At 35.0% G+C, this 12064-nt stretch overlaps 1 protein-coding gene and 1 long non-coding RNA gene across 6 annotated transcripts in view; one reads left to right on the plus strand and one right to left on the minus strand.

The window, feature by feature from the left end:
* The window catches only part of rsh (Rap GTPase activating protein radish), a 61975-nt gene extending 49957 nt beyond the window's left edge, over positions 1 to 12018 (plus strand). For all 5 annotated transcript variants that reach the window (XM_088195316.1, XM_088195314.1, XM_088195315.1 and 2 more), the window contains 3 exons: positions 3584 to 3745; positions 10934 to 11085; positions 11162 to 12018. In XM_088195316.1, the coding sequence (XP_088051442.1) occupies positions 3584 to 3745; positions 10934 to 11085; positions 11162 to 11970 (1123 nt within the window). In that variant the 3' untranslated portion in view covers positions 11971 to 12018. The remainder of the gene's footprint in view (positions 1 to 3583; positions 3746 to 10933; positions 11086 to 11161) is intronic.
* LOC148231410 (uncharacterized) overlaps positions 1 to 12064 on the minus strand; it is a 302215-nt gene that overhangs the window by 85699 nt on the left and 204452 nt on the right. The window lies entirely within an intron of this gene.

Below are 12064 nucleotides of genomic sequence, written 5' to 3' on the forward strand. Positions count from 1 at the left end.
GTTTACTCTGACGGTTTCGAATTATCCGTTTATTGGTTTAGGAGCGTCAGTGAAGCGAATACAATTTTTAATGACACCATTTTATGTTTCCATGTTTCCTACGGCTCGATGTACACTGGATTTATTTTTGCGTCCTGTCGGGAAAAAAGTTTTTCGCGATGAAAAGGGTTTTTGTACTATCTGATTTATGTATTTAAAACTTTATACAATTTCGGTTTAAAAAAATATTTTCGTTATGATGTTATCCGGAACGTTATTTCTAGAAAATTGTACAAGTCGCAATTTAGACGACTCGGATTGCGTTCGCGAACTTTTCATTACACAGTAGGTATTAAAAATAAACTTAATTGAAAAAGTTTAAATTAAATTGTAATTTCATTGTTTATTTTACTGATTAAATAGCTTTCGTTTTTAACATGTCTATTTAATCATTATTTCAAATCCCATTAATATATATTATGCATATATTTGATTAAATAAATATTTAAAATGACGATATTTTGACAAAATACCACAATAATGAATTATACAACTTTTATATGCTGATAAACCACAATTATATGCTGATAATACCACGATATTACATATATCATGGTATAAATTAAGAAGTGATAAAAACGATCCCATTCCCATATAAATACACGTCCCATTTTTTTACGCTGCGCGGCCTATTCAACAATTTAATTTAAAAAAATAGTCGCTAATTTATAAAATAGCTTAAATGTCAGATTATTCACAAATATCATATTTTATTTACGACAAACTACTTGCTTTGCGGTAAAATTTTGCTGTTATTAATAATAATATTGACATAAAATAAAACTGTTTTGACAATCAGTTAAGTTATTTTATAATTTAGGTAAGGGAGTGCGGGTAAAATATTAAGTTTCACAGCTAGTAGACCGCCATCACTAATTTCAGCCGAGTCGCCCGCGCGGCCTAAAAGTTTACCCACCCTTAGTATATTATCAAATTAAACATTTATTATTCATATTACGATAGTCATTTATCACACATGTCTAGCGTGTGTGGATTCGCATCTCACTTATTTAAATTAACATAAACTAAAGTATTACAAAATGAAATATTACCTTATGATATAAATATATAAACATAAAAGATCCTCAATTTTATTTATTTTGTAATTTAATTTATCAAATAATCTAAGAATCCATCATTCCGCGTACGACTGATTATTTTAATTATTTTTATTACTAATCCGACCATTATGGCGCATCATTTTATATTTATAGTGTGTACCTTGCGAGTTAAGCTGTTAAAATATGTCTCATGGTTGTGTCGCATTTTTAACGAAGAAACTATTTTTTTCTTAAACAACTAAATTATTACTAATCTAAACATCGTGACTAGGGAGGTTTCCCCAACACGTCATGATGACCATTATACAAACAATAATTTGAATCTATTTTTTATTTATAGCGTGTACCTTACGAGTTAAGCTGTTAAAATGTGTTCCACAGTCGCATTTAAACTAAGAAACTATTTTTTTCTTAAACTGGAAAAAAATCTTTATTACGTGGTGTCGTATTAGCATTTTTTATGATTGACAGTATAAGTTAATCTCTTTTATTAATATTATAAGAGTAGTTCAATTGATAAACCTGACACCATTAAATATATAAAAAAATATAAATCAGTTATGGTGCACACCTAAAATAGATGAGCACCATCTGACATATTTTTTTCGAGCTATTTGGCACGATTTTAAAGGGTAATTCTGATTGTTCTAAGAATATACTTATACCGCGAGTGGTTAATTAATTTATTTTTTATTACAAATCTATGGTATTCCATATGCGTAATTATGTCCATTATACAAACGAGAATTATATCACATAATATTAAAAAAAATGTGTTGCACACAAAAAATATATGAGCACAATCCGACATCCTTGTGTTTGATAGATGGCTCGTTTTTGAACGCTGACGTTCTCGTCGTGACGGAAAGAATAAAGGATGCGATCGTGACTCTAAGCCACTCGAAACCTTGCAGCTGATAGTTGTTTGAGTCGAGCTATAACTTGCCTGTTCACGAGTCATTTGATAAAATATTATTGGCCCTCTACTGTCAGCAGGTCCGGACCCTGGGAAAACAATGATTCCGGGCCTCATGACAAAAATGCCATTTTATATATTTTTTAACATCGCAATATAATTTTTGTATTTATATATTTTTAATTTATTTTTAATACATATAAGATATTCTTTATGAGCTGTATTAGATCATTATTAGAGACCCTCGGTAACGAGCGTTCCAACTGCGACGGCGCCGACACGATTTTATTGCTTTTGACGTGAATTTTTGCCTTTTGAGATGTGATAATTGTTTTTGCGCTCTCCTATTGACCAAAATTCGGTTTAAATATATTTTTCTCAGCCCTCTTATTTAAAAAAAATATTTTCGGTACTACCGGTACTTCACTTTATAATACCGGTAGTACCGGTATTGCAATCCCTAATCATAACGAACCGCTATTGCTAGTCGTCGAAGTTTTCAAAAGTAAGCTCCTAGATATTACTTCTTTCATATCAATATATTTGACTTGCAGATGTAATTACTGATATTTATTTACCCACTCAGTTTTTTTTAGACTCTGTTTGCTGATTTCTATTATTTTGGCTTAAAACTTAAATTTATTATTGAATATCTTCGTTTGTGTTGTAATATAAGCTTTTAAACTACCTTTCCTCAAATTAATGGAACCTTAGGACTAACGCTAAGGCTGAAATAAAATTTTTATTCAATATTTGAGCTGCTCTTTCTGCAAGAAAGTTGCAATCGTAGACAAAACTGATACTATGAGCCACTTGTGTAGATTAGAATCATAATTAAATTGTTTTTTTTTCTTCTAGTGTCTTAGATTCTATTGAACGTTTTGAATAATTCTGGCTAAACTTATCATATTCACTAATGTCTTAAATAAAAAGGTAGTTCTATTTTTAAACCACTGTCGTAAGTTCTACCGCCAAAATATTCTTCTTCTTCCTCCTTGAGACTCCAATTCAAATATTCGAATACAGAATATATAGCCCATTTGTGTTCTTATATTTATGTCATTAAAGTCACAGTCATGACCATATCAACAAACTGTCAAAAAAATAGTAAAGAAAAAAACAAGTTGTAATTGCCGAAATTCCATAAATTACTCATAAATATTCAATAATAAATAAATTCTGATACTAAAGTCTCGGATGCTTCGTTCTCATTCTCGTCGTCTTTATCGTCATTAACCAATCATCATATTCACGATGATTAATTAGAGTATCTATGAATGTTAAATTGACTCAGAAACAGATTCCGACCCTAACGACGGGACACCGCCGCGTTTGAATCGTTTCGAGGCAAACCTTCGTAAAAGTTAACGACGCCCGTCGAATTAGATGCGGAAAACTCGATTAGGCCGTAATTTGCGAAAGGGTGAACGAAAACGGTCTCGGGATAGTTTATTCGCGAAATTTCCGAGCCCGAACAAAGGCTAGACGCGGGGCGAATCGGGAAAGTTTTCGCAACTCGGCCACCTGTTGTCGGAGAAGGGTTCGATTGATGTGTGTGCGGTTTCAGGGTGTTTCAGGAGATGCTGTACGGAATCCAGACGGGGTTCGGGTCGCCCCAAGTTCCTGTGGCAGAGCTGCTGGCCAGACCGGTTCCGGCATTGCTGTCTCCGCAGAACGCCAGACCCAAGACCAGTAACTTCCTTCAAGTGCCAGATATCGAATCGGCGAGGTGGGTACCCGTTATTCGTTTATATTTGTATCGTCGAATGCTGCTGACAGACTGTAATATTTCATACTATTGACCAGTAAAGTTAAGGTTTCGAAGCACCCTCCTTTTCAATTTAAGACTAAATCCGTACAATTATTTTGTATAGATTTGTAGATCATATTTATTTATTTTATTTTTGGCTTCATTGATTTGTTGTGGTATTTAATAGTCATTTAATACATTTAAATTATTCCTACTGAAATCGAAATATTAAAAAACAACCACTGACTGGGCAACTTTTGCCCCTCCCCACCTGGAAAAAGCTGGAATGACGTCCTTGGTTCTAAACCAAAAACTCTAGAGTTATCTCTCAAAGAATATATATAAAAACAATCTCGAATCTATTCCAAAAATATTTTTTTAAATATGTCAGTGAAATATAAAAATCATTTTCAACAGTAGATATATATTTTTACCAGTGAAAATATAATTTATTTGGCAGATGCTAGTAAAATTATATATTTTTAACTTTGACGCAGCGTTCATGATCATCTTTGTTATCAATCAAAACCTTTAGTTTGGTTGATATTGAATACGGATTTAACAGGTTGAAGTCCATTTTTTCTTCAGGACTAGATTTTATTCCAGACTACATTCTGAAAGGATGCAAGTCTGGTATTTTGAACCTACTTCAATTTATTTTTAATTTGAGTTGTAGAAATGCTCTAAGATTACCCGATTCATAAAAAGGGTGTCAAGTCTCACATTGACAATTACAGGCCAATAGCGTTGATTTCAGCACCTGCAACATACTGCATAAGTACATTTTTAATCATTGCTGGTGTATGCTTCTCGAGCAGCAACATGGTTTCCGTCAATCTCGTTCCACAGTCACTAATCTTATGGTTTTGTCAAACTTTGTTTCAAGATCATTGGACTCTGGTATACAAGTAAACGTCATATACACAGATTTTGAAAAGGCATTCGATATAGTTAATCTTGCTTTACTTGTGAAAAATGACCTAATTTTGGGTTTTCTGATGGTCTTATAAACCAATAGATATCAGTTCGTCAAGTATAAAAACACTTTTTCAGAACGATATAAGACCTCTACTGGAGTACTTAAAGGATCCAACTTGGGTCTATTTCTGTTTCTATTATTCATTAATGACATAGACACAACAATGCATCACTCAAATAGCAGAATGAATCAGAATATAATCCGCCTCATCGAATTGTATACAAATCATTCGTTTTTATGGGATCCCAACTCTGATGTGATCATACCGACTCCACCAGCGTTGAATTTGCTTTTTGTTCAAATACAGCATTCTCGATAGATTCGCCCAAACTGACGGTTCACATTATTTTGCGCCTTTTTCGCGCAGCGTTTCGGCGAAATAGTTGCGCGAGTAGTTGCGCGCAATGTAAACGCAACCTTAGACATACTTTCGGCGATCGTTTACAGGGGGGTAAAAATAACAATAGGCTTTTTATGCATAATAAAACGCATTGTTTATCGCACATTATTTTTATATCTGGGCGCTTACGAGTAATAAACGCCTTCGGGCGGATATGCTAATAGGTGTTCTGTGAAATATTAACAATTATTATCACAAATGTTTAGTCCCAAGCTCTCTTTTCCATTGTTATTCCTTACTTTTGAGACAAGTTGGTATTTCTTTTTATTTGTTCAGAATGTTGATCTTTAAATTAATGTGGTTGAAACCCTCACATAATATTTTCTAATCAGACCAAAACAATAGTAAAGCTTTTTTACATTATAAAACAAATTGTTATTATGCTTTCATTTCACTAACGAAAACATACCATTGCTATTGATTTTTTTTATTTTACTTGAAAATGTGTGTAATTAAAAACTAAGAAGCTTTAATAAAAATAAAATTCTTACCTTTAACATATACATTTTGTAAGTAAGTACTTGTTTGATAACAAAATCAACCAGTCTCAATATAAAAATGTTAACTTTGCAAAACATTCATTTTATAAATAAGACACAGTAGGATAACTTTTGATATTATCTTGCACGCCTCAAAACGATTTCTTTTTATAAGATTTTTTTATTAAATGTAAAGTAAGCTCAGCTGCGAAAGCTTTTCTAGTAGAAAACGCGCTAATGAAACGGACGCTAATCCATCCGCTTACCCTAACGAGTTCTAAAACAAAAACGAGGGAGGAAAATATAAATATTTCTCTAATTTGCTAAATGCTCACGCACGCGGCTGAGCGTTGATTTTCCGGGTTGATGCCTTCTTTTGTGTTTAAAGAGGCTAAAATAAGAAGCGCTTACTTTTCCCCTCGCATTACGAAGCGGTCGTGTAACGCGAATGACTGCCAAGACTTTCGGTTTCTAGACCGCTACTGGTTTTTATCGCTCCTTATTGGATTATAAACATGATCGAATCCGTTCGAAAGAAATATAAACGGAAATAAATAAAATTCCTAAGATTTTTTTTAATCTAAGTGAGTTCATGCACTCGAATATAAATGTATTTGTAGTTGAATCGAGAAGCTTCGCGCACCTCTTAAAACACGCTCGTGCGTTATGATATCGCACACTGTTTCGACCCTTCGTTATGAAATCAAACACACTGTAAAATTCATACTTAGAGGGAGCCATTCAATTTTTAAATTAAATATCTGCAGTCAGATGTATTATATAAAAAAAATAAAATAAAAATTTCCTTTAAGCCGAAAACTAATCAATAACAAAATAAAATTGAATCTAAAAGTTTTTTGGTATTTTTTGCATTTTGTGCATGAATTGAATATATTTAAAAAAATATTTTCATATTTTCAGCGACAAGCCAAAATGTTTTAAACAAAACATATATGTACATACATTGTACAATCTTTGCGTAGAGTTTTCCATTACCTTTCTTAATGTTTCCTCCGGTATCAAGGCAATTTCAGCTAGAATATTCGCTTTCAACTGCTGTCGATTTAGTGACTTGTTGACGTAGATTTTTTTACATTATCCTCACAGGAAGACGTCTGGTGCGCCCAAATCAAATCAACATCCATCGACTAGGAAATAACTTCCTCAAAGTTTGCATTGTCACTTTCACTGTATAAGCACAGTGTAATTACGCTTTCTTCCAATAAAACATCTTAAGATGTCACTGATTCACAGACTTTCAGAGTGGTGGTAATCACTTTCTTGTAGGTATTCATTATATGTGATTTACTTACTCAGTTGGTACAGACTTACCCCGTTGTAACGCATTGGGCTTACGCCTGTCAGGTTTACAACGAAAAATTTATTAGAAAATAAATAAAGACCATAGATCTTTGTCATAATAAACAGTCTTTCTCTTTCCTATGCGATATATTCGATCAAACCGCTCATTTAAAATATTCCTGCTCGAAAATACTTAGTTGTAGATAATAAAATATTACTATAATATATATAATAAAATATTATTATGTTTGTATGAATCTCTCATTTTAACGACCCAGCGAGATTCTTTTGTAAAAATTTACTTAAGGAATCATTGATTATTCGTAGTTCACGATTCACAATATCGCATTTATTATGTATGTTTTATAAGACTACTAGATCATGCGTTCCTTTTCTTCATATTTTCAATATCTCCAATCTATGAAGAAACTTTTAGTGCCAATTTATACAAAGCAGATGTGCGAATGGATGACAAAATCCTATTATGCTATCGATTCGCGCATATCGCTTTGGTGCGAAATTAGGTTAGGTACATACTACATATGTAGTTGCTGGCGGGCCAAAACTCCTGCGCCTAATGCAACTGCGGACATGGGGTGAGTTACCCTAGGACAGCTCCTGTCCTATATTTACACCAGACCTTTGTTACAGAACGCGCTTGCGCACTATTTCGACCTACATATATTTGCAAAATCAAACACGTTTTTAAATTCGACTTTAGCGACAGAGATTCAATTATCGAATAAAGTATCTGCCGAGATAGATGTCTTTCATATCCATAAGGAGAGTCAAAGAGCTTTTAAATTTGTCGTATCAATTTATTTAGTATATTTTTATATTTTACGATTGAGTCGTTCAAAATCAAAAGTTGTCATCTAGCCTAAATGATTTTTTTCAAAACCATAAAGCAAAAAGAATTTTGCTAATTTCTGTTTTGAAAAGGCAATAGTAAGAATTTATACTTTTCTTTCAGTAAAAATGGCAGATGGCCACTTTCGCTTTTGACCACTCAGTTATGAGATGTTATTTTATGTGTAGGATGCATTGGCGTTAAGCTGTTGTGCTTTGCATGTATTTATGAACGAATGCCAAGATGCATATGTCTTATTCATTTACAAAAGTTAGTTAACTATAGCTTACTACAGTAAACTGTATTTGCAGTCCATGATTATGAAAAAAATATGAATTACATTAAAAAAATCAGTGCCAGCGATTTACTTATAATTTATTTTTAAATTGTTTTTCTATTTCATTTTAATAAGTTGTAGTTTATTATTTGTGAAGATAAACTTTTTTATGTAATTTTTATATTAACACATTTTTATGAGATTTAATTCCCTCGCGGTGTTTTTTTTTATTTAGTATATTAATTTACGGTGTAACATCAATTCGATGCGATTCTTAATGAGTTTTGTTAGTTCTGAAATTTTATAGAATACTTAATTATCTGAAGCATTCAAAATTGCAGTTCTTATTATAGATTTATAGATTAGTAATTTATTTTTTATATTCAACTTAATTTTGCAGCAAAAGTGGGGATATAATTTTGCACCGGTTGTTTTATTTTTTTAAATTAACTCGCGAAAGTTTAGAATCCAAAATCATTTCAATTTTTGCTAATTTTTCAACAGCGATTTGTCAAACTATTTTGAAATTTACAAGTAATTCATAAGTAAGTCAGAAGTTTAGCGTCTGGAAGTCTGAAGCACAAATAATTTTAAATTATAATTTGAAAGATTCTACAGTGTAAAAACTAGTATATTAATTTAAAGCTTTATCAATGTCCAGTGCTAATGGTAATAGAAAATATTCAGTGCATTATTTTAACCCTCTTAACTTCTTTGAAAGAAACTTTTTTTCTATGTGTATAACTATATAATTGTTATGGTAATAAATACAGATATATAGAAATATAATTTATGTAATACTGTGATATATGTATGAATATTTTAATAAAAAAAATCTATGGGGTATTCGGTAAGCATTATTGAAAAATGGTCAAGACCAAAAAAGGTAATACATTGTATGAAAGAAATATTACCACGAGATCATATTAACCCACTGATCCAGTGGTTGTCAAGTTTTTTCGCTGAATCAATGTTTTCCCAAGAAGCCCTCTGTCAAATTTGAATAAGTTAACTTTGCGAAAAAACAAATAGCTTTATTTGGATCGTGGCTTGAATGCCATCATGGCTACTGAACTCATTACAGAAGTTTATGGAGCTGTTCTGACCGTACATAAACATATGTCAGTGTTGGTCTCGACGAATCAAATGGGGCAACCCTTACAATTTGTTGAAATCTCTGTTGGAATCAGATCCTCGCCGAACTATCGAGGAATTATCGTAGAGATTTGCATCTCCATGGTACATACAGGAACATTTAAAACGGATTGGCAAAACTAATAGAGGCTTCCGTTTTTGTCTCAAATCATAACAAAGGATGAGAAGTGGATAGTGTATGAAAATATGACACGAAAAAAACAATGGCTTTCAAAGAACCAAGTACATGTTCTAACCCCTAAACCAGGAATGATACTTCGTGAAGTTATTTTGTGCGTTTGGTGAGATATGAAAGGGATACTGCATCATGAATTACTAAAACCGGGCTCAACAATTACCGCAGAAGTTTATTATCAACAATTGACTGGATTGAGCGATAAATTGCAAAATAAACGTCCGAATTTGATCAATTGAAAGCGAGTGATTCTTCTGCACAATGCACGCCCTCACAAGACAAAAATGACACGTGATAAAATCGGTGAGATGATTTGGGATGTTTTAAAGCATCCTGCGTATTCACTAGACATTGTTCCTTCTTACCTATTTAGATTCATGGAACATATATTAACCCTTTCACCGCGGATGGCTTTAATAGAAGTCACCAAGAAAATCGCTAGTACTCATTGGGCACCTAAAGATGTCATTAACCTTTGGGCCTAATAATATGGTTATTTAGTATATAATTTAAGGCTGAAAATCACTTGAATTTATTGAACGATAATATTTTTTAAAAATATCGCATGAATATGTGCCTCCCTCTCCACATATTAACAAATTTCGAAATGCGCGCAAAAATATCTGCCGCGGTGAAAAGGTTAAGAGGGAACAAATAATAGTGTTTGATATGGAAAACCACCTATTATTTTTTTTTAACTCACAACTAGCAAGATAGGGGTTGAAAAATTAACAGAAATATGAAATAAGATTATAGAAAATAAGGGTAATTATATTTTGAAATAAATTGGAGAAATTTTTAATTTGCTTAAAAAAATAATGGATATCTTTCCGGTACCCCGGAATAGTAATAAAAAAAACAGGAAAAACAAAACCTCCATATTTTCTAGCCAAAATCACAAAAAATAAGAAAAAGAGAGGAAAAGTAAAAATGTTTTTAAATCTTCTTCTTTGAATGAATAAAATCAATACAAGCATTCCTTGTATTGATTTTATGATATTGGGTTAACTCTCACAAGTTCTTCAAGTAACAAATTTTACACCAAATTTTAGCTAAGAGTGATATATATTTTTTTATTTTATTATATAAATTTTGAACTAATTATTTTGTGTTTCCTTTCTCATTTTTATATTTTTTTATGTGTAGTTTTTATACTTTATATAGCAATTAAGATTTGTGAAAAATATGTAATTAAATTTGAATTTGTGTATTTAATATTACGCGAGAACGTGACTATGGTATGATGCAGAATGTGGCTCTCGTTGAACTCATGTATACCTACCTCATGTAAACGCCAGCGACTCACCGGTGAGTCACTTAAACAAGTAAACGAATTATTTACAAAAAATATAGTTATTAAAAATTATTGTCCTAGCTTCGTTTATCAGTAAATCAAGTATTTTATAATTATTTTTAGAAAGAGATACTGAGGCGTGATGATAGGCGACTCACTAAAAAGTCGCTGGCGTTTAAAGGGTTAACTGGAAAAGATGCATTTATTTTTCATTCGGTCGTCGAAGTCGAATCTGAAAGAGAGCATATCGTTTCAGGCCGAAGAGCGTGCCCAGCTCGCCGATGGTGAAGCGAGCCTTCTCTCGCCTGGGGACGCTGACCGCCGGCTGGGGCAGATCCATCCGCAAGCAGCAGGCGCACCTGAGCGCCGACGACAAGAAGAAATGGGCGTCGTCGCAGGACTGCTCGAGTGAGTCGTATAAATCGTGTATCGAGTGAGTCATGTTTTGGTTTGGCGCAACTAACGCCGGATCGGATCTTTTCAGACAAGGGCCCCGACAAGGGCGACCGCTCCGCCGCGGCCCTCGCGGCCCCCAGGCTGTCGGTGTGCGCCGACGCTCAGAAGGTGGACCGCGCGAAGCTGGCGCAGACCGAGTTCTCCATCATCGAGTTCGACCCGGAGACGTTCCGCGTGCTGCTCGACTACCTGCACACGGGCAGCTGCCCGCTGACGTGCGCCTCCATCCCGGGCCTCATCTGCGCCGCCGAGCACTACGACCTGCCCGAGCTGCTGCAGGCGTGCTTCCACCACGCGAAGCAGTTCCTGCGCGTGGACTGCGCGTGCGCGATGCTGGTGGCCCTCGAGAACTACTACTGGCGCTACACGTCGGCCTCCGAGCTGGTCAACATGATCCTGGCGTTCGCCGAGCAGCGCGCCTCGGCGCTCTTTCAGACGCCCGAATTCCTGGCGCTGTCCGAGTCCATGGTGCAGATGATCATGTGCCGCAACCTCGAGTGTCCGGAGGTGCGCAAGTTCGAGGCCATGCTGGGCTGGGCGAGGCACAAGGTGCGCGCCAAGACCGCCTCGCGGCCCGACGCCAAGCTCGAGTTCAAGTGCACGATGGAGCGGCTGGCGCGAGACCTCAAGCTGTACCGCATCTCGCCGCAGGAGCTGATCAAGGTGGTGCTGCCGTCGAAGGCGATCAAGAACGAGCGCATCCTGGAGACGCTGGTGTTCCAGGCCAACTCGGGCATGTACCGCATCCAGGACAGCTACCTGGAGGCGTGCCAGCGCCGGCTGCAGAAGCAGGACTCGCGCTTCTCCGACCTCGAGAGCTTCGACTGCGGCCTCTAATTGTCCGCGCTCTATGTAACGCGTGTATAAATAAAGAATTGAACACTGTCTGTGTGTATTAGTATTAGTAGTGGGCGTGGGGGTATTCGTAGGG

The sequence above is a fragment of the Plectrocnemia conspersa genome, unplaced genomic scaffold (assembly GCF_051122295.1).
Source record: "Plectrocnemia conspersa isolate PC_06_02 unplaced genomic scaffold, ASM5112229v1 ptg000010l, whole genome shotgun sequence".
Taxonomy (NCBI): Eukaryota; Metazoa; Arthropoda; class Insecta; order Trichoptera; family Polycentropodidae; genus Plectrocnemia; species Plectrocnemia conspersa.